General features: G+C 42.5%; 4 protein-coding genes across 7 annotated transcripts; 3 read left to right on the forward strand and 1 right to left on the reverse strand.

Annotated features, from left to right (window-relative positions):
- Positions 1 to 2,034, forward strand: LOC109642111 (dickkopf-related protein 3-like). Of its 2 annotated transcripts, XM_020106777.2 has the most exons (4): positions 13 to 719; positions 898 to 1,072; positions 1,191 to 1,392; positions 1,703 to 2,034. In XM_020106777.2, exons 1-4 carry the CDS (start codon positions 573 to 575, stop codon positions 1,761 to 1,763), a joined length of 585 nt encoding a protein of 194 aa, XP_019962336.2. In that variant the 5' UTR covers positions 13 to 572; the 3' UTR covers positions 1,764 to 2,034. The 2 variants fall into 2 exon arrangements, with proteins under 2 accessions (XP_019962337.2, XP_019962336.2); XM_020106778.2 differs by lacking the exon at positions 1,703 to 2,034 and having other exon boundaries at positions 1 to 719; positions 1,191 to 1,396.
- A 400-nt stretch (positions 2,035 to 2,434) lies between these two features.
- tectb (tectorin beta) lies at positions 2,435 to 6,925 on the forward strand. Its single transcript, XM_020106776.2, has 11 exons — positions 2,435 to 3,587; positions 3,665 to 3,740; positions 3,825 to 4,015; positions 4,464 to 4,615; positions 4,723 to 4,795; positions 4,953 to 5,056; positions 5,169 to 5,252; positions 5,340 to 5,502; positions 5,635 to 5,713; positions 5,886 to 5,918; positions 6,214 to 6,925. The coding sequence occupies exons 2-11, from the start codon at positions 3,674 to 3,676 to the stop codon at positions 6,288 to 6,290; spliced, it is 1,023 nt and encodes a 340-aa protein (XP_019962335.1). The 5' UTR covers positions 2,435 to 3,587; positions 3,665 to 3,673; the 3' UTR covers positions 6,291 to 6,925.
- An 8-nt stretch (positions 6,926 to 6,933) lies between these two features.
- Positions 6,934 to 14,531, reverse strand: gucy2g (guanylate cyclase 2g). 2 transcript variants are annotated; one of them, XM_069517669.1, is made up of 22 exons: positions 13,920 to 14,531; positions 13,004 to 13,352; positions 12,810 to 12,919; positions 12,514 to 12,696; positions 12,246 to 12,390; positions 11,776 to 11,911; positions 11,582 to 11,685; positions 11,314 to 11,480; positions 11,058 to 11,198; positions 10,580 to 10,663; positions 10,273 to 10,377; positions 10,080 to 10,151; positions 9,637 to 9,793; positions 9,399 to 9,554; positions 8,960 to 9,137; positions 8,568 to 8,708; positions 8,238 to 8,430; positions 7,811 to 7,985; positions 7,618 to 7,716; positions 7,384 to 7,475; positions 7,194 to 7,301; positions 6,934 to 7,086 (listed from the first exon to the last, which is right to left on the reverse strand). In XM_069517669.1, the coding sequence occupies exons 1-22, from the start codon at positions 14,298 to 14,300 to the stop codon at positions 6,991 to 6,993; spliced, it is 3,372 nt and encodes a 1,123-aa protein (XP_069373770.1). In that variant the 5' UTR covers positions 14,301 to 14,531; the 3' UTR covers positions 6,934 to 6,990. The 2 variants fall into 2 exon arrangements, with proteins under 2 accessions (XP_069373770.1, XP_069373769.1); XM_069517668.1 differs by having other exon boundaries at positions 12,795 to 12,919.
- A 796-nt stretch (positions 14,532 to 15,327) lies between these two features.
- Positions 15,328 to 22,790, forward strand: acsl5 (acyl-CoA synthetase long chain family member 5). 2 transcript variants are annotated; one of them, XM_069517672.1, is made up of 22 exons: positions 15,328 to 15,583; positions 16,492 to 16,558; positions 17,530 to 17,695; positions 17,792 to 17,903; positions 18,140 to 18,204; positions 18,285 to 18,386; positions 18,473 to 18,572; positions 18,873 to 19,051; positions 19,513 to 19,545; positions 19,624 to 19,675; positions 19,874 to 19,947; positions 20,039 to 20,116; positions 20,203 to 20,337; positions 20,428 to 20,562; positions 20,650 to 20,745; positions 20,873 to 20,945; positions 21,167 to 21,255; positions 21,367 to 21,483; positions 21,588 to 21,731; positions 21,815 to 21,916; positions 22,132 to 22,203; positions 22,625 to 22,790. In XM_069517672.1, exons 3-22 carry the CDS (start codon positions 17,540 to 17,542, stop codon positions 22,760 to 22,762), a joined length of 2,052 nt encoding a protein of 683 aa, XP_069373773.1. In that variant the 5' UTR covers positions 15,328 to 15,583; positions 16,492 to 16,558; positions 17,530 to 17,539; the 3' UTR covers positions 22,763 to 22,790. The 2 variants fall into 2 exon arrangements, with proteins under 2 accessions (XP_069373773.1, XP_019962341.2); XM_020106782.2 differs by lacking the exon at positions 15,328 to 15,583 and having other exon boundaries at positions 16,474 to 16,558.
- Positions 22,791 to 24,555: the final 1,765 nt, after the last annotated feature.

The following is a 24,555-nucleotide window of genomic DNA, read 5'->3' on the forward strand; positions in this document are numbered from 1 at the left end:
CCTGGGCCCACAGTGGCTTTACCTGTCAGTCACAGAGCAGCGAACCATGTCATGCATTTGCCAGCTTTTGTCCTCCTCATTTGTTTGTCTGGCGTAGATAACCACACGGAGGTGGCGCTCGTCTCGGCTCTATTGTGTGGAAGCTGTTGTCAGGCCATCACGTCCGTCCATCCCCTCCCAGCCCCATCTCCCCTCGCTCCCTTTCTCCCTGCTCCACGACTGGTCATTTCACCACTGTCCTCTGGCTGCGGGGGGGTAACCTGGGCAATTTAGTTAATCCATTAACAACTAATTGTCTCCTCCTCCTGCCCTGGTGCTTGGATAAACAGCCTGGTGGGGGGGCTGTGGGTGACCAATAAAAGTCGAGCTGGAGCAGGAGGCAGCACAACCGCTGCATGGATCCCCTCATTTCACTCTCTACACATTGACTCGAGGTTTTAAGTTTTGGATTTCCTTTCACTGTTGAGTCACAGACAAGTGACTTGTTTTTCCTTTTTTCTTTAAAATCACTCTGTCTTGACTTTTTGGGTTTCACTTCGTCTTGCTTCGCACATTTTTTGTGGTTGTTGGACATGTCGGGGAATCTGTGGATGCTCGCTATGTGTCTGTGCGTCTCCTGGGCCGAGGCTCGGATTTGGGCCTGGATGCTCAACATGCCTCACACCCCCCCCAAAGAAGGAGCACTTAGAGAAGGCGCTCATGTCTCCAAACCAACCATGGTAAGACACCGGATACTGTGCATGTATATAAACTTTATGAAGTTTCTTTTGACCTCCTTCAAATCTAAATTTAAGCCCCAGAGAAGATGGAATATAACTAATTAAATACATTAAATAAACTTTGGGCCATGATTTAACGTCTACATAAAGATTTACCACGTCTCTCTCTCTTCTTCAGGCTATGTGCGACCATGACAGGACTTGTGGGCGGGGTTTTTCCTGTGATCGCCACTTTGGTCTGTGTGTCCCTCTACGAGGAGAGGGCCACTACTGTCGGAGGGACGCTCAGTGTGTCCGTGGCCTCAGTTGCATGTTCGGGAAGTGTCACCGCAGCGTTCCCAACGGACAAGAAGGTAAGAGTGCACCAATACACAGATTTGAAATACTGTCGAAAAAAACTTTTTATAGAACTTAAAATCTGAAAGCAGTTTTGGGACCTGACCTAAAATGATGGGTTTTTGCTGCGTCCAGGAGCCAGATGTAAAGTCGACAGGGATTGTGGGGCGTCCATGTGTTGCGCCCGACACCACGGTGAGCAGGTGTGTAAGAAGCGTCTGATCCGTGGGGAGAGCTGCTTCGTGCCGGACGGAGGCCTGGCGTTCAGCATCAACCAGATCTGTCCCTGTGATGAGGGGCTGCTGTGTCGTGACAACAGTGCACCACACAGGAGAGAGTGAGTACAACAGCTTCTTCAACCACACTGAAACTTTCTAAACGTAAGACAGGCCCTGAAACATATTTCAAACATTTCAAACATGTCTCATATGTAGAAAAATTACTTTAAAGACTTAAGTTTTAATATAATATTCAACATTTATTGATATGTGGAACTGTTAAATGAGCTTTAACACAAACCCTCACAGTGCAACTTGTGATACCTGTGTTGGATCTTTATGAACTCTTTTGTTTTTAAATGTGCTTGAACACGTTTTTAAAACTTTCTGTATCACACAAACTTAACCTCGGGCCTGTTTGTCTTTCAGGAGAGATTTTATTTACCAGCCAGAAAGAACAAGTTGGACCTGTCAAGTGCCCAAACTCTGACACCAGCCTCATCACTCAAGTTATTTATTATGAACATATGTTGTATATTATTGTACATAAAGAAATGTATATGTTTCCAAATATGTTTTTGAGAGCAAGACTGTTTTTTTTCTGTATTATTTCATATTGCAAATTCTGACAAAAGCACTACTGTAGCAGGGCTCAACAAATCCATAGTGACCTCCTGATGCATCTAGTGATCTTTGTGTTTATCTGTTAATGTCTATCTCCGTCAGTCTAAAGAATAAAAAAGATATATTTTTCAAAAACAGAGATTCTACAATTTGTTTTCTAAACAAATACACGTAAGAGATGCGGCATTTCGAGAATAAAAATGTATTTCTATAAACCACACAGGTTGCTGTTGATTTTATGAGAATAAATAAATAAATAAGGAGAGAAAAGATATTTTGAAGAAAAAAAAAATGCAATGAACTTTTACAACAAAGGAAAGATAATATCAAAATTATTATTTCAAAATGTTGAACACTGAACTTCTCTACGTACAGTTTATTTGAGCTTTTCAAATTCGACCACACAGACAAAAAAATGACAGAAAACTAAAGCTGCTTTCTTCTCTGAGGTTTTTCACTAAGAACTGAAACTAATCAGTTTCAGTTTTATTATGCAGCTTTTATGTTTAGATGAAATAAGCCTTTCGGCCTCAGAGGAAAGATTTTGGATGCACTATTTCTTTCTGACCGTCAGACTCCATCTCCCTCTGAACACGTTTCTCAGACCGCAGACCGTTGTTACATAACATGGAGGAATTTAGTGGGTCCTGATTGTTGCATCCAGCAGATGCTGTAACGCTACCTGTCCCCTGACCCCTTCTTAGATTGGTATCTTCCTCGGACTGCCCCTTACGAATTCCCCCGTCGCTCCATTGGGATGCTAATCGACTGAAGCTTGCCCCTTCAGTTGCTGGGTGACTGGAATTGTTCTGTGAAGGACATTAGTGCCTAACCTCCTCGCTATCGTTTTACGCTTCTTATCTCTGAGACAGGAGGTATTTGATGCTGTGAACTTCGTGTTAGTAATGGAAAGAACCTGGTGCGTTATCTAACTTTGCAGATTCTAACTGAGCTCACTTTAAAAGTCGATTAAAATGTCTTGATAAATTCTCTTTAAAACAGAAAATGTCAAGTACTGGTTGAAAAGCAGCTTATGTGACTTATAAAATAAGATATTTAGTTTGACATCTTTGGGAAATTGGCTTGTTGAGTTAAGTGTGAAGATTAATACCAATTTTATATCTGTTCAAATATGAAACTACAGTTAGAGGCTGGTTAGCTTAGCTTAGGGTAACGAATGGAACAGGGAAACAAAGGCAAGTTCAAGTTGTATCTTGTTTGTTTGATTCGTACATAATCCAAAGTCGAAAAAAACGACAGTTGTGTGCTGGAACCAGGGTTTTGTGTGGATTAACTACTTGTGCAAACTTCTGTCTTGTATTCATCTAGATGAAGTAGCTAATGAGCTACTGCCCACCCACAAGTCATAACTGTATGGTCTCCATTGTGCAAAACAGATGATTTTCTCAATGCCCGTATCTAGAAAAGGTGATTAAAGCACCCTGAGTGCTGATCCTGTGAGACGCTGGTCATTTGAAAGTCAATGTCTGAGGACTACAGAGAGCTTTTGTGAACAGCCCCACAATAGAGCTCTTAAACCAGGTGGGGAAAGGGGGGGAGGCGACGACCCTTACCTGTGACGGTATAAATCCCTCGACAAGTTGTCACGATGTCAGTGGTGCTGCTGACCTGCCGAAGAGCCATGACGATCCTCTGATATCAGACACAACCAAGTCTTCTTTTGACACAGGTGAGTCGGATTTACATCATTACACAGCGTAGAGCTTATCCTTAGATGTTTCCTAATTCTTCAGGTTCTCTCTGCAGCGTCGGACCATGGCCTCTCTTGGTGCACTGTTAATGCTGCTGCCTGTTGCATGGACCTGCCCTCCTCAGAAAGCAGGTAACAACCAAATATACGTTTGGTTAGAAAACACGCAAAAACCTTTTAGAGACAGTAAAGCTTTACGTTTGTGTCTCGTTTCAGACTATGTCATGGTGTCTTGTTTCCCCAACGCCATCATTGCCAATGTCCCAGAATGCCCTTACGGCTGGGAGATCGAGCAGTTATCCCTGGGTGGCATCTGTTACACTGGAATACACAGCCCGGGCTACTTCCGCTTTATCATCCCGGACTTAACACCTAAAAACCACTCGTATTGCGGTACACAGTCCGAGGTGAGACAGCACACAGGTGTCAAAGGGTCAATTCACCCAAACAACAAAAAGAAGAGGTTTCTCTATTAACCTGTATCTACAATCGGCTGCCGTTGTGTTTTGAGATAAACACATGTTGCTGCTTGTTTTTTCCATACAAGGTTGAACTGGCCTTCAAAACAAGTTCAAGAGTAATACTGAACTGTAGATCCGTTAAAAAGACATAGAAGTCATTAAAAACCAGCGTTTGGTGAACAAGCGGCAATTGTGTTTGCAACGCAACACATCGATAGCCTTTATTGTTTCTCAAGATGAAAACCACTTTATCGCTCTAACACGTAGCCCAGCAGAATCAATAAGTGGCTGCAGGGGGCGCTGTTGCTCAGTAAAAGTGGCATAGTGATTTTTTTATTTAAACGTTTCATATTCCCACTGATGATGATCAGTCGACAACCATTGTCCTCCTCAGTACATGCCCGGCAAAGACCCAAAGTACATCTTCTACAACTCCATCGTGTCCAACGATACTTCACTCACAGTCAGAAACCAGCCCGTCAACTACACCTTCAGCTGCATGTACCGAGCAGCCTACCTGGTAAATAACGCGGTCTTCAGCCAAAGGTAAGAATCAGCCCGGGACGCGAGGCGGCTGCAGTCACCATGTGATGATATGTGCATTCTAACCCGATGACTTGCAGTGTTTTTACTAAACCCTCTGCTTTTTCCAGAGTGGCTACAGTTTATGTCAACAACGGGAGTTTAGGCACTTTTAGATCACAGTTGTCTATGAACGTGTTCACGGTGAGTAGCTGCTCAGATTCTCTTTCTCCAGTGGAAGCCTTTGCCGACATGTTTTGTGTAGTGATGATATATCTAGACTATTCAGAAGGTACTTGGTGTAGGGGTACGTTTTGGTCACGACAAGCGCACCTAGATGAGATACTCTTTTTTTTTCTAGAATTCAAAGTTCCTGTACTCCAAGGATGCTCCCTATGTGATCGACACTTCTGAGATCGGCTCTGAAGTTTTCATCGGGATTGAGGCAAAAGGACTCAGCAACAGGTATTTCAGATAATCTCAACGTTTCCCTGATAATGTTTTCATACTTTCATTCTTATTATTTTGGAGGTTAGATGTCCCCAAATATCTGATCCATGTGTATCGTCTGACTCAGATTCAAAGTTGTCATAAACAACTGCTGGGCCACTCCCAGTCCGTACTCAACAGACAGGAAGAGGTGGAGTCTCATCATCAACAGGTTGTTCAGCATAAAAAGATGAATCAATTTCAGAGTCAACTGAGATTCCACTTCCTCGTGGTTATAGTTGAAATAATTTCCCCACAGCTGCTCCTCTGACAACACTGTGACTATTTATGAGAACGCTAAAGACAGCCGCTCCACGTTCAAGTTCAACTCCTTCCGCTTCCAACGGCTGGAGAAGGTGTCCACCGTCTGGCTTCACTGTGAGGTCCACGTTTGTGATGCAGAGAGGCTCGTCTGTCAGCCGGTGACTACAAAACAAAAACTTTATGATACTAAACACTAACTCAATGCAAAACCTCTTTGGGGCAAAGCAGACTTTTGGCCTGTGGTCGTAGGAAGAACAGGTTGAACTAATGTCTGTGTTTATTTCCTGAAGGGCCCCTGCTCTGTGAGAAGTCTGTCATCTGAGGCAGATCCAAATGGTGGGATCCTTACGGCTGAGTTTCACATTAAAGGTACAGTCCCACTTTATGTTTTCAGTTTGTCCGTCCATCCGTCCCACTTTTTTATTACGCATATGCAGAAATAAATAAATAAATATCAACCTGTGCTATTGTCATGTTATTTCAAATTAAGGCGCTGTAATATTTGAATGTGATGAACAGTTTTGTTATTATCGCCCAACAGGTAATGGATCTTCCAATAACGGACACAAACCAGGTAATTAAATGTGATAAAAATGGATTTTAACTCTTGAAGTTCAGAACCATATGTAGGATGAAATGAAATGAAATGAAAGTTTTTCATTTACTCTGACGCTTTTATTCTTTTTATTCTGCTGTTTACAACTTTAAACTGCTGCTGACCAATAGACTGCATACTTTACTTTCTCCCACTACCCAGAAATGATACCAAAGTTTCCCGGATACGAAAACCTCAACCAATTACGAGTCAGTCTCAGCTGTCAATCATGACATTTTGAAAGTATTTATTTTCTTCCTCCTTCTCCGCACAGGCTCATCACTCTTCATCCTGCTGCTGCTCCTGATAAACTTGTGTTGCAGTTTACTAAACAGACTAATTATGTACTAAATAATTAATTGTCATCCATACAATATTCATTCCCATAAACCCAAACACACCCAGGACTCACGGAGCAGATGATCACATTCCTCCCCCACTCTCAAAAGGATTTTCTCATAATCTAACAGGTATTTTTTTGTGATTAACACATTTATTGATACTTTGGATTTAACATTTGAATGTCATATACATTATTTCACTGCTTTCCAATAAAGATGAATTGAAAGTTATATATGATTTCTGTTTTAGTTTCATCATGTCTGCAGTTCAATACAACAACAATCAATCAAATGATAGTAGAACAATTGGATTTATCTTAATAGGTTATGTTTTCATATGGTCAGCAGGATTAAGCAAAAAAAAACTGCTGAACAGATTATCACAAAACTTATTGGTGGATGGATGAAACATGGGCCAACAAAAATAAACGGGGTAGATGTGTAACTTTACCCAAATCACAAAGAAATGACATCATAAATCAACTTCCACTCGAGTCTGACTCTACAAGTGCTTTGATCCAGGCTCTATTCGGTTCCCATGACCTCAGTATTTCGGCCTCTGTCTACGTTTTCTCTTCAGTCCTCTTCACATGTGGAGGAAACACATTTGTTTGCACGTGAGACGTGAGGGATTCTCTTTTCCAGATATTCTCTTTTCCAGATATTCCTGCAAATGTCTCCAAATTATTGTCGGAACCTCGGCTTGTTCCTCAAATGTGCACTGTAGGAATCTCGACGTCTGTCAGGTGAGCTTTGTTCAGTATTTTGTGGGCCCTTTTCTCAGTGGCCCTGGCCACACCTGGTTTCTTGAGCAGACAAAGAAAAGACAAAAACTGGATTAAAACACTGGTTTATGGCTTTGATATAAGTACAGTATGCCTCTAACAGGACGAGGCCTGTGCTTTATCTGTACCTCAGTGTGTAGTTTGAAAGTGTCAGCTGCTGGAGAGCCATGAGCAAAGAGAGGAGGATTAAAAGCTTTTTTGCTCAGCAGCCAGAAGGTCTTGTGACTCCCTTTGCCCTGTCATGGACACAAACACACAGGCTGTACCATCCTAATACAACAGCCTCAACTAAATGTGCAGACTTTTGCTGTAACTCACCTTCATTTCGATTTCTCCTCTTTCCTCCATCTCAAACGATCCAACCTGGGCCAGAATGTCTGCAGTGCACTGAGATATGTGAATCTTCAGGGCTGTGGAAAATATACATTTCTTAAAGCACTGACCACAGAGTAAAGCTTTTGCAGATGTTTGGTCAAAAACTGAAATAGCTGATGAATGCTAAAATGGTTTTAATGAATAAACACTGGGGAGGTTTTACATCAGTTCACTCACGCAGGCTGTAACTCTCCATCCGAGAAGCCATGTTCACCGTGTCTCCAAACAAACAGTAGCGAGGCATTGTGGTACCGACCACTCCTGCAACCACTGGACCTACAAAACCCACAACAAAACGTATACACATTTTTTAATCAATCAATTTATAATCTATTGGACACTGTCTTAATCTGTTGGTGCTGCCTTTTACCGGAGTGTATCCCAATGCGAATAGCGAGACTCTCAGTGGGCATGTGATGGATCCTGAAGACCTTAATGGCACTCAGGAAATGCAGAGCCATTGTACATATCTCCAGAGCGTGCTTATAGCCGTTGCTGATAGGCAGCCCACTGGCTACCATGTACGCATCGCCTATCGTCTCCACCTAGAGAAGATGCAAAGGCTTTATCGACAAGTAACCGTTGGAAGTAGCAGCACAACTTTCTGCACCGGTAGCCCCAAAATGTTGTCTGTTGTCCCCAGAGGCCGATTTTGCCGTCAGACGATAGTCGACGATGTGAGATGAGATTGTGGTTGTTGTCTTTATTTTTTACACTGTTTACGAATTTGGTTACCAGAGCCAAGCTAGCTCATCAAGCCAGTCAGTATATTTACAGACGGTGTTTACTTCACTTACTTTGTAGACATCATACATCTTGATTATGTCGTCAAAGAGGCTGTAGAGGTCGTTGAGAAACGTGACCACCTCCATCGCAGAGCTGGCCGAGCACATGGAGGTGAAACCCACGATGTCGGAGAAGAAAATTGTCACCATTTCGTAGCTTTGCGGCGCCACCGACTTCCCTGCCATCAGCTCATCTGCAATGTACCTGCAACCATTGAAAGATTAGCGCTGGTTGACGGAGGTGGTTTGTTCTCACTCTGCAGCTCATTCAGCTGGTGGAAGAGGCTGAATTTTACCGACAAAACATATTGAGCATATTGAAACATTTACATCCGGCGGTACCTTGGCAACATGCTGGAGAGAAGCTTGTCTGCACGGGTCTTCTCTGCTGTCAGCTGATTGGTCCTCTCCTCCACCACCTCCTCCAAGTGATTTGCATATTTCTCCAACTTATCCACCATATTATCCAGTATATTTGCGTGACTGCAGCACAGAAAACCACGATCATCCAATTCAAATCTATTAGCAAAGGAACCATTTTTTGGTTGTTTTTTTTTTTAAAACCAAAAAGAAAATGAACGATGTGGATATATGCTGTCTCTGATACTTTCATTACAAGAAGCTCCTTGATTCTCATGGGCCTTTTCTTGTAAGAAGATTTAAAAAGCAGTAACCAGATTAAAACCAAATGATAGAATGTTTTCTTTTGAGGATCATAATATCTGAATAGTGACCTTTCTGGGCTTGTGTCCCTCAGCTGTCTCCGTATCGACCCAAATGGTGGTCGATGGTCAGCGTTTTCACTCCAGCAGGCCCGGAGCAGTGAGTTGATGTTCTCATCACACAGCTCATCAGACAGCCCTGGTCGCAGGGGTTCCCCTTGGAAAGGCGTCCGCAACTGCATAATAATCTCTGAAGAGATCAAGAAGCAGCAATTGAAGTATGTCGTTAATGCAATTTGAAGCAGACCCCCCTCCAAAAAAAATCTGAATTAATCTAACAGGGTTCATGGGGGGGGGGCTGTTGGGCCTTGGTGGAGGTATGGCTCTATTGAGTGACATTCTAGTTGTGTCTTGCTTCGAAAAAGTTTCCTTCACGTAGACTTGAGACTCTGAACTGGCCATAGAGGTGAATGTAGAAGTGATAAACCTGATCTGAGTATTTCTGCCTCACCTTTGGGCTCCAGGTTAATGTCATGGTATGGTCCAGCCTTTGAGTTGTACATCAGTTCCCACATGATGATGGCAAAGCTGTAGATGTCACCTTTGGGCGTCCCATTGGTCAGGAGACCACTTTGTCTCAGGAGCTCGGGGGCTGTCCAGTACATCTCTACAAAGAACGGTCAGGTTCTAATCAAGTGTGATAATCATAAATATATTTATTTCTAAACTGTGATTCCACACACACTGACCTTCATAATTAGACGTCCCCACTGGCATGATGTTGTTTTTAAACCCCGACAATCCGAAGCCAGACAGTTTGATCTGCAGTCGACTGTCCACCAGACACGTGCTGGGCCTCAGGTTTCCATGAAATTTCAGGCTGCTTTTGTGAATGAACTCCATTCCCTTAATCACAAATTAATAGATTTAGAAAACGAAAAGTTTCATAATTCATCATTTTAACATTTAAAAGTAGAAAAGCTGCTCATAACCTGTGGAATAACTTTGGTTTATCTGTATAAGTAATTTGACCAAGTGAATTTTATTTCTCTGATTATACCTTTAATCACAGTTTAGATTAATTGCATTTTCATATATTAACCGAACAAGAAAGCTTGACTGGGATTATTTACATGTCCAACAGGTAACTAATAGAAATAATTTAAATGTACTTCATAGTACACACACTCACATTTACAATGTCATAAGCAAAGGAGAGTTTAAACATCCCATCCAGCTCAACCTCTGAGGTCCTTAAAACATCCTGCAGGAAAAAGAGTAAATATGATTATTGAAGAAGAAACAAAATCAGTTTTTTCATAAGGGGCAAAAGTGCAAACAAGTATTCAAACAATCAAGTATCAAGTACTGGATGCAACACTAACCTTCAGACTGCCTTTCTTGCAGTACTGCATGACCAAACACATGTTGGGTGGCTCGATACATGCACCAAAGAACTGCACCAAGTTCTCATGTTTCATCTCTTTCATCTGTCTTAAAGAGATTCAAATGCTTAGGCACACAAACTAAAAATCTTTTAAACCTTAAGATTAGTTTTTAACAACATTTTAAAGAGTTGGATTTTTACACGTTTCATTTATCATTCATTTATGTTTTATAAATATAAAAAAGTGAAAAGTGAAGCAAATATGTTTTGTGATGTTTGGTCTGGAACAATCTGAGGAACTTTACCACACTGAACTCTCTGATAACTGAAGGCCCCTGGAAATTACAGCTCACAGGGTTCTTGATGTACTTGATGGCCACTTGATTCCCCTAAATGGAAGCATAAAGCTACATTAGCCAGACGGATCGTTAACAGTGATGACATATAATTAAACAGATGATCCTGTATGACAACGCCCAACGGTACAATTCTACTACCTGTCATTCACACAGTATCCATGCAACAATGTGTACTGCGCTTTACCGTCTATGATACTCAACGGGACAATAATTTACCAAATGAACATCACGCTGTATTGAAAAAGACTTGAAACTAGAGGTTCAGACCAGAAACTTCTTAGGAACATTTTGACTGACGTTTTAAATCAGTGAGAAGAAGAAGAGTCACTTCTTTATAGACTTACATTGGCTTCACTTTCCAGACCTGGATTCTACGTTTCTTTTCATACACAGTCGGTGCTTTAAACTCTGAAAAAACTACTACCTGGTAGAGACCTATGGTGATGTAGATGTGTTCTCTCCCTGTCTTGTCCCTCAGGCCGTAGCTGTTGCTGGAGAAATTGGACTTAGAGCCTCCGCTCCAACTCTGGCTGCCCGTGGTTGTCATGGATAAACCCGGATTTCCCTGGAGGAGGCACAAACACACACAAACATGCATGTGAACACAATCACACTCACGCTTGTGCATTTTTTATTCTTCGATCTGGACAGTATGACACATCTTCATTGAGTTCCCGTACTGAGAGCTCCCTGATGATGGTTATGTCGCTGTAGTCGATAAGCCACCAGCAGGAGTCATCGAGCCTCGTCTGGAGCCGGAGCTTCTGCAGAGTGAGGAACCCGATGCACAAAACTCCGAGCACTCCAATGACGGGGAAGGTCACCAGCAGGGCCAGCAGGGCGATGTCTGTGTGGGTGGATAATGAAGGTGGTTAGCATAGACTGAGTGTGTGGATAATCTTGATTCTAACAGGAATCATTCCTGGAGAGTCAGTTTCGTTAGTTCACCGTTGTTCAGCCATTCACAGAATTCGTTGTTGAAGCCACACTCTGGTTTGTCAGACGGAGTTCGTCCTTTGGGCCAAACCACAGAGGCAAACATGGATGTTGGCCTGAAATTAAAAACGATTTTATAATGGAGTTGGTTATGGAAAATATTTCATATACAAATAAAATGTTGATGGTAGAAAAGTGTTTGTTACCGGATAGTTTTGGTTTGGCTGTCGAAATTCAGAATGGGCACGAACTTGATGATGTCGCCTGTGTACTGCAGGTCATAAATGGAATAGTCCAGATTTCTCTCCCCCTCCTCGTCAAAGTGGACAAGTCCAGAAGCCCCTGGAATGACAAGCCATCATTGCATCAAACTGCGTCTGAATATTACGTTTATTATGTTTCGTGGAAATGACTCAACACTACGATTGCCACTGCACAGACTTATATTATTACTTTACTGTTTTGTCTTCATTTTTGTAAAGTGTGAGGAAGTGGAGAAGTGTCGTCCATATATAGTCTTCCTCCCTTGTCAAAACATGTAGCCTACACTACCCACAATACAATTCAACAATTTGGAGATTTGGTTACGCAGAAGTTCTCCCCAAGACCTAAAAACTATATTTGACATTGGCGTACAGATTAATCCATGAATACATTTTGTGAAGCAGCAACCAACCATAAAATCTAATGTTGTTTTTATTTTTCAGTCTCTGTAGCAGCTGCCGTCCATCATAAGGGTCTTTCCCGTCTTTGATGACTTCCTTCAGCCCCATTGCGTAAAGAAGCACAGCGTCATGCAGGTAGGCCGAGTACGGGCTCACCTGAAGTATCAGAAATATAAAGTTATGCTTTCTGTGATTGCTGTTTAGTCGAATGAAAGTGAAAGTACTGCGGCACATCTTGATGATATATGTTTCACACATGTGATTATCACGGGCGCTCACCTCTCTTGCAGACGTCAGGTTGCTCCTGAATGGGTTTCCTTTCAGTCTTTGGAAAACTTGCTCAAAGAAGTCGTAGTACTCGTAGCTTTCGTAGGATTTCTGGCCAATGATGAAGGCCATGTCGAAAGCTCTTATTGAGGGTTGGTTCATTGTGCTGTTCAGGGCATATTTCCACAAGTTATCCTAGAAGAAGATTAATATTACACAAGCTGTCAGGTTAATAAAAAAAACCGTTTTTAAATCCCACCCCCGTGTAACTGTGTTTCCAAAGTTTTACTCACCACTCCTCCACTGACCTCAAAGTGTTGCACCAGGAAGAAGACGTAGTCTCCTTTCATGAGCCCCTGTCGCTCGGCCTCCAGCAGCAGAGACAGCGAGTCCTCTCTGTTGGACAGCACGACGATCACTGGAGGACAGAGAGTCAGCAGAAATCAGAGGTTAACATCTGGTCACATGTGGTTGATGCTCATACCAACACTGGTCCTCTCACCTCTGGCCACTGTTGAGATGTACTTCATGTTTCTGTTGACAAGCTGACGGTTGCTGGTGTCAAACTGGACGGCTGCCGTCAGTTTGAATTTGGCTCTCAGTGGATTCTCCACTGTTTTCCACAAGGCGTCCACTTTGTCCCAGGTGTTCGATTCCAATCCTCCTCCGATCATGGCCACGTGACTCCACCCGAAGAACTCCAGTGTCTTCACCAGCACCTCCGAGCTTCTTTTCAGAGGGGGTACGATTTTGATGTAGGAGTCATAGATGCCGCTGTTGTCGATTTTGGACGATTGTCCCACGAACCCGAACATGGGGATGTTCCACGCCGAGGCGATGAGACCAGTGACCTAAAAATCAGTTGTATTCAAAAGAGACATAGCATCATTCTTTAAATACTAATCTATCTATCTATCTATCTATCTACTATATATCTACTATCTATCTATCTATCTATCTATCTATCTATCTATCTATCTATCTATCTATCTATCTATCTATCTATCTATCTATCTATCTATCTATCTATCTATCTATCTATCTATCTATGTTCCCTGCAGTCCAGAGGAGATGTCTCAGAGCTAAAAGACAAGAGAAGTTACTGGATGACGTTAACGGATCAAGAAAACACTAGTTAATGATTTATCAACCATTAATAACATCCTATAAATCCATTATGTGTTGCTTTAGCAGAAAGTTTCAAAAGCCTTTCCTCTCAAATTCATTAACCCTGTAACATCCATGAAGGTAGGATTTATAGCAACGCAGTTTTACAACAATCTACCTGATAAACTGGGAGTTTAACTTGACGAGACCAAGCACAGAAAACTGTTGATTTCCTGGTTTAGTCTCTAAAAAAGTCCAGTGCATAAAAACGAATTTCCCATATTTACACATCCCCTCGCAGTGATTCGTACCTCGGCCTCTCCTGGACAAGCTGGACCAAAGAGTGCGGACACGTTCTCTTTCCACACCTGCTGAATGAATCCTCCCAGGGACACTTTGGGATTACACTCTGTGTCCGTGAACACAAGATCCAGACTGAAGTTGCCCACGAAGGCAGGATTGGTGTTCACCTTCTCCACGGCTATCTGGATGGCCGAGCCCAGGCGCCGGGCGCTGAAGGGGAAGGACAAGTTCCAGGGAGCCTGGAAGCCGATGACCAGCTTGTGAGGGTTAGAGACATTTGTGCTGTAGTCAACCACAGCAGCAGCAGCAGCAGCAGCAGCAGTTAACACCAAAGTGAAATGAAGCACCAACGTGTGGCTCATGCCAGAAGAATAAACCGTCCTTGACATCCCTCTAATCCTGTGAGTCCCTGGATTCTACAGGGTTTAAATACTCCATGACCTCCCTGGTGATGCTGGACAGTTTGTCAGGGAGGAGACAATGTAATGTGGAGGAGAGTGGGAGGGTTCCCGGAGGCATCGAGTCATCTGTTCCTTTCTTTGAGAGTGTGGCTGTTAAATCCTCATCAAAAGAGATGGATGTCCTCAGAACAACCGAGGATGACTTTACCCCAAAAGCTTGATCTTAAAAGTCCCTTCATCATAATAATTATAATATAATTAAATTTGTGTCAGGGCTGCAACTAACAATAAAACTCTGTGAATTATTCCTTCAGTCAAGAAAAGGTTGGAAAATAGATTTAAAAATGTTCATCTCAGTTTCTTAGAGTTCAAGCTCACGTCTTAATTTGAGTTCAGCTCCCAAAGAATTCAGGTTAATAAGATATAAAATCTTCAATAACAGCATTTTTTCTGTATATTATATATATAATTTATAATAATTTATAATAATTTAAGCTTTAGTTTGTGTCTATAGTCCTTTCTGACGTATATTTCATTTTGTTTGATATAATTAAGGCAGATTTTGTTGAGTATTCGATCAGATGTTATCAAGTATTAAGTAAATATCAAAGGTTCTGTATCAGTTAGTTATGACTCATAAATCCAGGGTCAAAGTTCATCATATTGCTTTTAACTCTAGCGTCTCCTCTGCAGAGGAGGAGGAGGAGGAGGAGGAGGAGGCAGAATAAAATGACTGTGGGCTGATTTAAAGAATGAGGGATGATTGAATTAATATTTTTAAAGCCGACACACAGGTGAGTCTCTAGAGGTTTTAATTATCCGATCACATAACCTGACTCTAACCCTCAGGCTGGAAATGGGCGGAGCTACAAGTACAGATAAGAAAAACAAAAGGCTAACATGACATCGCCTCCCAATCAACAGGAGAGCTGAGCCGTCAGTCAAATCAATCCACTCCCACGTGAACCTGAGCTGAGGTGAAATGAGAAAACACGAGTGTGTCGACTGTGCAGACACCTTCAGTCACTACAGCAAAAACAAATCCCAAAGTCAGAACCTGCCGTGGTTCTCCTGCAGGTGTTAACTGCTGCAGGAGCACATGAGGCAGGCCGGGCCTTGCTCCTGCACAGAAGCTCCTCACACCTGTGAGCACTTTCAGGTGCTAATGGCGACAGGTGGGCTCAGTCCACATTAGTGGTGTTGCTGCCTTCAGCTGCCTGGTCCCAGGAGGTCTGTGCTCAGCCTGGCCCCACCTGAGCTAATCCCACCAGGTAACGTCTCCAAGCTTCTCCTAATGAACCTTTACCTTCACCTCACGTCCTGCTGAATTAAATCATTCACACGTGAAAACATGTTGACATTCAGCTTTGTCTTTGTGCTCTGGTAAGTGAATATTATAATCATATGATATTATATCATTTGCCTTAGGTTGTCTTGAGACCATTAGATTTAAAGAATGGCTTTTCTTCAGTGTCAGGAAGGTTTTAAACATCCTTAAGTGAGACAATGCAACTTTTAAAAGGTTAAAGTGAAGTCTTCTGGTTGGTGTTTGTTTTAAAATGAGGCTTTGCATTTTTCATTCATCCTGTGAAACTCATCCTGAGTAAATTCACAAAACAATTGTTTATGGGCAAAATACTTTGTAGCTTCTTGCAGCATTTGAATTTCCAAGTAATTTTAACTCGTCTATAAATGAAACCAGGACAGAGTCTGTCTCTGACAAACCTCACACTACTTGACCGTCTTGACAGAGGAGGGGACGCTCCGTTTTTACCTGACGGTTAATTAACTCGTGCAAACTTTAAACATTTTGCAAAATCATATCTAAACTCTAATTTTCCTGTGCATCCACTTTTTAAATGTGAGGACTTTGAACTTGATAAACTGCAGATAAGAACATTGATCTTTCACCAGCTGCAGCATCTCGGCCTCCTCTGACATGGTCACAGATACATTTTAAACTTTATCTGCTCTGAAATCAGAGATAAATCTTAGAGGTCTTAAGTAAAGTGCACAACAAACACTTTCAATATGAAGACATACGACCCTGGATATGATTTTGCGGCCATGCTTTTTTTTTTTTTTTCTTTTATCAGCGGAAGTGATGGTGGCCAAGGTTTAAAGGTTCCTTTTCCTCTATCAGTGTTTTTATGGGATTTCATTGTGTGTATCACCTCAGAGCAGCAGAGGAGGATCTGCTGTGAACACCAGCTCTCACCTGCCGGTCGACTGGGAGCTGACCACAGGTAGGAAACACGTAGAGGAAGGAATCGGTCACTTTAACTGTCCTGGCAGAAACAATTCTTACAAACTAAAGGATTTTTCAGATGAGTAATAAATACATTTCTGTCAACGCTTGGTAAGTAGAATACAGGTCCACCAGCAGTTCTATATGATTAAAATGTAGATTTTAAATGCTATTAATTGCAGTAAAAATATTATTTCTTTAAGTTTATATTTCACTTTTATGACCCAACGTGTCTGATCACTTGTTCCTCGTGTATTTAAATACTCAGCCATCATTGAAGCTTCTGTCGCTGCGCGTGTGGACGTATTGTTGTGTTTACACTTTTATTGCAGGGGCTCTATCTTGTGCGATTAAGAATCGCCTCAAAGTTGCACAAGCCGCGTCGACTTTGACCTCAAGTTATTGTGGGGACAATAACTGTGGAGACCTCAGCCGTGACCTCGGAGATGCAAGCAGCTCCGAGTTGCATAAGAGGAGTGAACATGTTGCATGATGTATTTTAATACTTTGGATCTAGAAATTAAAATCATTGCTCATCTCTAAGTTATTGTTTTTTTTTATTGACATTTTTTTAACTTTCTGACTTGAAGAGATGAAGCATTAGCTTTGGTGGAGGTTGGCTATGCTATGCTAACCCTTACAAATCTAAATCACTCAAATTTCCATAAAATGTATCTGGAGGGGTGAATGAGGTGTTTTTAACATTTAATTTTTCTCTGAGAATAATTCATGGATCTTGATGAAAAACAATCAGGCACAGATATTTAAATGTGTACAGATGAAAATAATAATCTGCATTAAGTTTTTATGGTGGACTGTTGGGCCTTAGTTGAGTCTGATATATTCTCTTTACATCATATCCTGTTTTATTATGATGCTTAGTTTCTATTGATGTCATTTGTGGTCAAGTTTGAAAACATCTTTAAATGTTGGTGAATCTTAATCCAACGTTCCTGTGTGTCTCTGCAGACTTGGCACCATGGAGCTTCTTTTCCAGGCGCTGTTCTCTCCTCTCCCGACGTCGGCCATCATCTCCCTGTTGGCCCTCGCAGCTGCCACCTTGTTTTACCTCAACTCGCGGCCCACTCCCCTCCGAGCCCCAGCCGACCTCAAACACCAAACTCTGGGGATCAAGGTGAAGAGCTGTTGGATTTTGTAGATTGTTCAAATATCACATCAAACTAAATACAACTATAATATTTCTGAGTGTGCTTCTGCCTGACGTCCTCAGGATGGAGCGAGAAAGACGGCTTTGCTCGAGGGGAACAACAACCTGTTTTCGTATCGCTCTGAGGACGCCAAGACCCTGTATGAGGTGTTTCAGAAGGGGCTGAGAGTTTCAGGTGAATTTGTGTACAGAGTAAACAGACTTTATATAAAATGGTGAATAACGAGCCTTGGAGCGGAATGTCTTGCAGACAGCTTTGTATTTAATTAACAGAAATATGATGAATATAAATCTACTGCAGTCTGCACACATAACAAACCGCACACTAACAATTAGAGCTCAAGTGCAAACTATGAAACTAGTCCAATGCAGAGCGTGTAGTTTGATGTGGGCCCTGCTTCTCGTCTGCAGGTAACGGACCATGCTTGGGCTACAGGAAGCCTGGACGGCCGTACCAGTGGCTGAGGTACAAACAGGTAAAACACCGGAGAGAAAGAAGAAGGTGGTGAAAATGAAGTGCTGTGACTCTCAGCTGACGTTTGTTTTCTGGATGAAGGTGTCAGAGAGAGCGGAGCAGCTGGGGTCGGGGCTGCTTCACAGAGGCCTGAAGCCAAACACGGACACCTTCATCGGCATCTTTGCTCAGAACAGACCTGAAGTAGGTGAAGTCTTTATTTTATTATGTTTTTACAATTTCTGCTTAACTTGCTGACATGCTGTATCTTTGCTGTGTGTCATTGGCAGTGGATTATTGGTGAACTGGCTTGTTACACATACTCCATGGTAGTGGTTCCCCTGTACGACACCCTGGGTCCTGAGGCTCTTGTGTTCATTATCGACCAAGGTAATTGGAGCTTCTCTCTGCACGCTGCTAATGCTGCTAATGACAAGAGTTGGATCTGAGTCCAGTAACTCCCTGGTCCCCGAAGGGATTTTTATCAAGTGTGCGCTTATCTGTTCTCTTCTTCATCACACCCCCTCCTTCAATCTGTGCTTCATTTTGCTTTTCATTATCTAGACACTTCATTAGAACATATAAATCTAGTCCTGCTTTTATAAAAGCTGTTTTTCACTCTGAATCTTAACAAACACTACAACCTTGACCTGTTTCTTGGTCACACAGTTGAAGTTTTCTTTTTTTCAGCCGAGATCTCCACTGTGATTTGTGACAATCCAAGCAAAGTGGAAACGCTGCTGCAGAACCGGGAGAAAGGCCAGAGCCCTGTTCTCAAAACCGTCATTGTCATGGATGATTTCAGCCCTGAGTTGGTCAACAGAGGGACCCAGTGTGGTTTGGACATTGTTTCCATGAAAGATGTGGAGGTAAAGCCTACTGATCATCCCTTAGTATTCAAGGGGGTTGTTTGAGAGCAAGATGTTCAGATATTGTAAAGCTTCATTCATTGTTTGTTCCCCGACCAATAGAATATCAGGTTTAGTTTGGAAAAATGCATTTGAGGGACTATAACTGGGTCTGTGCAGTCCCATTAGGAAAAAAAAATCAGCACAGACTTGAGTTTGAGAAGAGAAGTGTAGACCACAGGGAATCTGAGTGCAAGTGCACAGTTTGAGCACAAGCACAAATCTAAGCACAAGCAGTGGTTTTGATCTGAAGCATTACAAGATCTCAATGTCAAGTCAGTATTTCCTGCTCCCAAACTGAAAGGTTTGATTCTATAGCTGATCACAGAAGGAGCCATTGCTCACTGGTTTCTTTTTAAGATGAGAAAATGAGAAACTGTCGCTATGAGAAAAAGCACAAACTTTTTTCTTTTATTCCTCAGGATCTGGGGGAACGTAATCGCCAAAAACCAATTGTAAGTTTATTTTCATGCGGTAGGTTTTGTATTAATTCAACAAACTGCATTTTCTAATCTGCTGACATGTCCACACAGCCACCGAAGCCAGAGGACCTCAGTATTGTTTGCTTCACCAGTGGCACCACAGGTGATCAGCTTACATGTTGTGTGAATTTGTTGATCTTTAGAGTTCATTTCTTCTCTTATAGCATAAGTAAGAATGGGATTGTGTCCAATCCTCTTGGATTTATGGTCGCCTGGTCTTGTTTTAAAAAAACCTTTTTTTGTCACTTGTGTGTTTCTAGTGTATTCATTTAAACCTTATATTTCTGTATGTCGTTCTCAGGAAACCCTAAAGGAGCCATGTTGACCCACGAGAATGTGGTCTCTAATGCTGCAGGTGTCATTGCAAGCTTTGAGGTACCTGTGATGAAAGTCGAGTTTGATATGTTTAAGAGTTTTTCTCGTTGAGTGTGTGTTTCAAAGTAAACGGATCAACTGTTTCCCACAGACATCGGTGGTTCCAAGCACCCAGGATGTCAGCATCTCATTCCTGCCTTTAGCTCACATGTTTGAGAGAGTTGTGCAGGTAAGAGCGGCATAATAAAAGGGTTTTTGCATCTATATGAAGTCAGAACATCCCTCATTGTGTTTTTACTTTCTCCGATCTTGCAGACGGTGATGTACGGTTCAGGGGCGAGGGTGGGGTTCTTCCAGGGTGACATCAGACTGCTGCCAGATGACATGAAAAATCTGCAGCCGACCATTTTCCCCGTAGTTCCTCGACTTCTCAACCGTGTCTATGACAAAGTTAGTGGAAACCAAAGCCGCCTCTTTCCTCATGTTTTATGTGCTTTTAATTTTATTTCAAATGCAACAATTTCTCTGTTTTGTACCCAGGTGCAGAGCGGCGCCGCGACACCCTTCAAGAAATGGCTCCTTAACTTTGCGGTGGAGCGGAAATACGTTCAAGTCAAGCAGGGCATCATCAGCAACAACAGCATCTGGGACAAGCTAATCTTCCGCAAAGTCCAGGTTCTGCTTCCGTCCCATCAAACGCACATTACACAACAACAAAAGCACAAATTCCCCGAAAGTAAATGTGCTTAACTTCGTCTGCAGGAGACTCTGGGTGGACGTGTGCGGGTCATGGTGACGGGAGCAGCTCCCATATCTCCCACTGTCCTCAACTTCCTCAGGGCTGCTCTGGGCTGCCAGGTAAGGAACATAGAGTCCACCCTTGTCCTGTCTTCACTCTGTTTGGGTTTTCAGTCCAGGTAATCTGACTTGATGATGTCATGATGACCTGGTCACGCTTCTCTCTCCGCTCTGATTTGTCTTTCAGATCTTTGAGGGGTACGGTCAGACAGAATGCACGGCCGGCTGCACCTTCACCATGCCGGGTGATGCCACTTCAGGTACAGAGGCGACTTCAGTTCAACCAACAACTGTTCAATATTAACAGGACCACTTCTTTTTTAAATTTTTTTTTATATCGTTTAAAGGCTTCAACACTTTTAAATTTCAGATTTGGTGACAAATTCTGTAGATAATTCATTTTACTTCATGTGTTTAAAGGCATCGTATTATAGTTTTGTAATCCTTGTGTTGTATTATGACCAAAAACAATTGTCCACAGGTCACGTTGGGGTCCCCCTGCCTTGCAATATTGTGAAGTTGGTGGATGTTGAAGAAATGAACTATTTCGCCTCAAACGGTGAAGGGGAGGTACGTTTTCAAACTCAGCAGGTTTGGGACGAATCACGTGAAGAGGAGGCAAAGTGAATTTTCACACTTAAAAGCTTCACCTCACTGCCATTATTTTTGATTTTGTTCCAGGTCTGTATCAAAGGTTTGAATGTGTTCAAAGGATACTTGAAAGATCCAGAGAAAACTGCAGAGGCCTTGGATGAGGACGGTTGGCTCCACACTGGAGACATTGGAAAATGGCTTCCGGTAAGAAAAGCCAGTGCACCATCCCCCTTCATGTTAAAGAGTCATCGATGAATTATACATATTATATTAAATGAATCTTCTTTAATTTGCCTGTTTGATGACAGAGTGGAGTTCTGAAGATTATTGACCGTAAGAAGAATATCTTCAAGCTGGCTCAGGGCGAGTACATAGCACCGGAGAGGATTGAGAATGTGTACGTACACAGTGGACCTGTGGCCCAAGTATTTGTGCACGGAGACAGTCTACAGGTACGTTCAACCTGATGTCTTTGTCCTCAGCTACACTCTCAGTCCCTCTATTTGTACTAAAACAGTGTTTTTCCTGTCTGAAGTCTTGCCTGGTTGCCATCGTGGTCCCTGATCCTGAGGTCCTGCCCAAGTTTGCCAAAAATCTGGGGTGCACAGGCTCCGTTGAAGAACTCTGCAAACGCACAGTAATATTTCTGTCTCATTGAAACACCTTGTGTGAAGAAGTACATTTTCATGCCAGTGTTTTTAATTACTTAAAGGTAAAACTAAGTACAACGCTGCGTTACTCTTCAGTTTGACTTTTCTACCCAGGACTATGTGCAGAAAACACTAAAATAAGCGAATTTTGCAGCTTAATTATTTCCTGAGATGACTTGACTGATGACTTTTCTGTTCCCAGGAAATTAAGAAGGCAATTCTCTCAGACATGACCAGGCTGGGCAAAGAAGCAGGTCTCAAGTCCTTTGAGCAGGTAACAGCTCTTCAACAACTCTCAAAATGAAACGATTGTACGATTACAAGAAAACATTTTTTAAAAGGTAAATGTTTTAGAGTTCCACGAGTGGTGGATTTCTCTGTTTTGAGAAAAAAAAGTCGACTCAACATGTAAACTGAAACTTCAGGTCATTTACCTTTTGAACAGATTTTCCTTTTTCTGGTGCTATACATTTTTCTCACCCTGGCTCAGTTCCCCCTCTAGTGGTCAAAATGAGCAGTTGAAATAAATGTCTTGAAGGTGATGGTCATGAAGGCCCATATAGGAATATGCGTCTATCCTTCTATTTGGCAAGTTATAAGCAGAATCAGGCTTTGCTCTGTAAGATGTAAACAGGAATATTAATGGTGTATTGTACTTGAAACCTTTGCTCTCCACCTCTTCCCCCCTGACGCAGGTGAAAGACGTTTACCTCCATCCAGAGCAGTTCACCATCGAGAACGGTCTGTTGACTCCAACGCTCAAGGCCAAGAGGGCCGAGCTCAAATCTCTCTTCCAGCCACAGATCGACAAACTGTACGCTGACCTCCAATAAATGCATTGAACCAAAACCACCAACTCAACCTGCTCTGCTCAAACTTTTCTTCCTCTTCTAAAAGTCTTGTGATTTGAATTCACCTGTTGTGCGGTGTCCTTCCTAAATGTCGAGTAAATAACAAGACGGGATCTGCTGTGTTTTGGATTTTCACTGCAACAGACATTGCTGAGGCGTGAGTCACCTGAGACAATGAGGTTCTGTTAAACTCATCTTCCCCCTGAAACGCTGCAGTGTCGGGCTGAGCTGGACAGACGTCTACTGGGTGCATCATGTCTGCACCACGAATACTGAAAAAGCCCCTCGTAAATATACAGTCAAAATGATTTCCAAAATAAATACAGAGCAATAAAATACGAAAACTCTTCACAAGTGCACGAGAACATAAGATGGAATGAGTCATAAAAGGCTGAATACTCAGTAAATATTGCTGAGACAAGTGTTCCAGTGATATTTCCAGTGTGAGGTTGGGTTGAATAACTCCTGTGTAACGCAATGTGATTCTTAGTGCAATCTACTGTATGTCCTCCATCATACTTGGTCTAAACCAGGAAAAGAAATCAGAACCAAAAACTTGAGTTATTTTTGAGTCAACACTGCCCCCAGGTGTTTCAGAGCACACATCACAGGAAGGCAGTAATAAATGATGTCATGTCAATATCTGGAAAAAAAAGAGTTTCAGAATTATTATTATTATAATAAATAAGTTTCCCATGAAGCACCACCTTGAATTATGAACACTAGATATTAATAAAGTAATAATACTGAGTGGACCTGGGAATGACCATAGACAGTATATAACTATATACACATTATACAACTGTATAACTATATACACATTATACAACTGTATATAACAGAATGTAGTATGGGGGGGGGGGGGGGTCAGGTATATAATATACCACATTATTTATATGAAGGGAAGGGTAGAGGGGTTATACCGCCCCCTGGTGGTCCCCCCCTACACTAGCTCCACCTGGACTCTCCCGCGGGAACAACCGGTCGCTTCGGCCGCTGAGTGTGCGGGGCCCCGGAGGCTCTGCTGTGCGGGACAGAGCGGGAGCGGAGCCGCGGGCACACGTCGCCGTCTCTGGCTCGTTTCTCCGCCGGGATCGAGCCTCGTCGATCGGAGCCACGCTCACCTGAGACCCGGAGCGGCACCGCGACTGCTCCAGCAACAACATGGCCTCCTCCTGCTCCTCCTCCTCCTCCGCAGGTGACCGAGCAGAACAGGTGAGCGGACTTTTCTCCAACTTTCCTGCGGCTGGAAACTTTGTGAAAGTGACGCCTTGTGTCTGAGGCTGTTTCCAGAATCTGTGAAACTGAGCCTCGGAGCTGAAGCTGCGTTGTTTCCTGGTAAAACGTAGAAAAGACACGTCTGGGTTCATGGCTCTTGTATTTTGAGATCACTGTAGCTGCTGCGGACAAACATCGGTTCTGATGTTAAAGTTTTCATATCAGATAAGAACCTTTAACCCAACGAGCCTGGACACATCTGACTCTACTACCCTGTAATAACCCAGAGAGTCACTTCAGCTGAGAAAGGCTGGACATGAACAGTAAAGGACCACAGCAGAGTTGTCTTTCATCAGCCTGATGTTAGTCTCCAATAAAAATGATCTACAAATAACGTTTGTGGTCATTTTATAATTGATATCATACATTTAGAGATTTATATGGATGCATTTATCACATTCTTTCAGGCTGTGTAATCTGCAACACAGCAGTGTTGTCATTAGCCAGGTTGTAGCCTCTTGACTACAAATCATATATAAATCTTTATTAAAATATTT

The sequence above is a fragment of the Paralichthys olivaceus genome, chromosome 21, assembly GCF_024713975.1.
Source record: "Paralichthys olivaceus isolate ysfri-2021 chromosome 21, ASM2471397v2, whole genome shotgun sequence".
Classification (NCBI taxonomy): Eukaryota; Metazoa; Chordata; class Actinopteri; order Pleuronectiformes; family Paralichthyidae; genus Paralichthys; species Paralichthys olivaceus.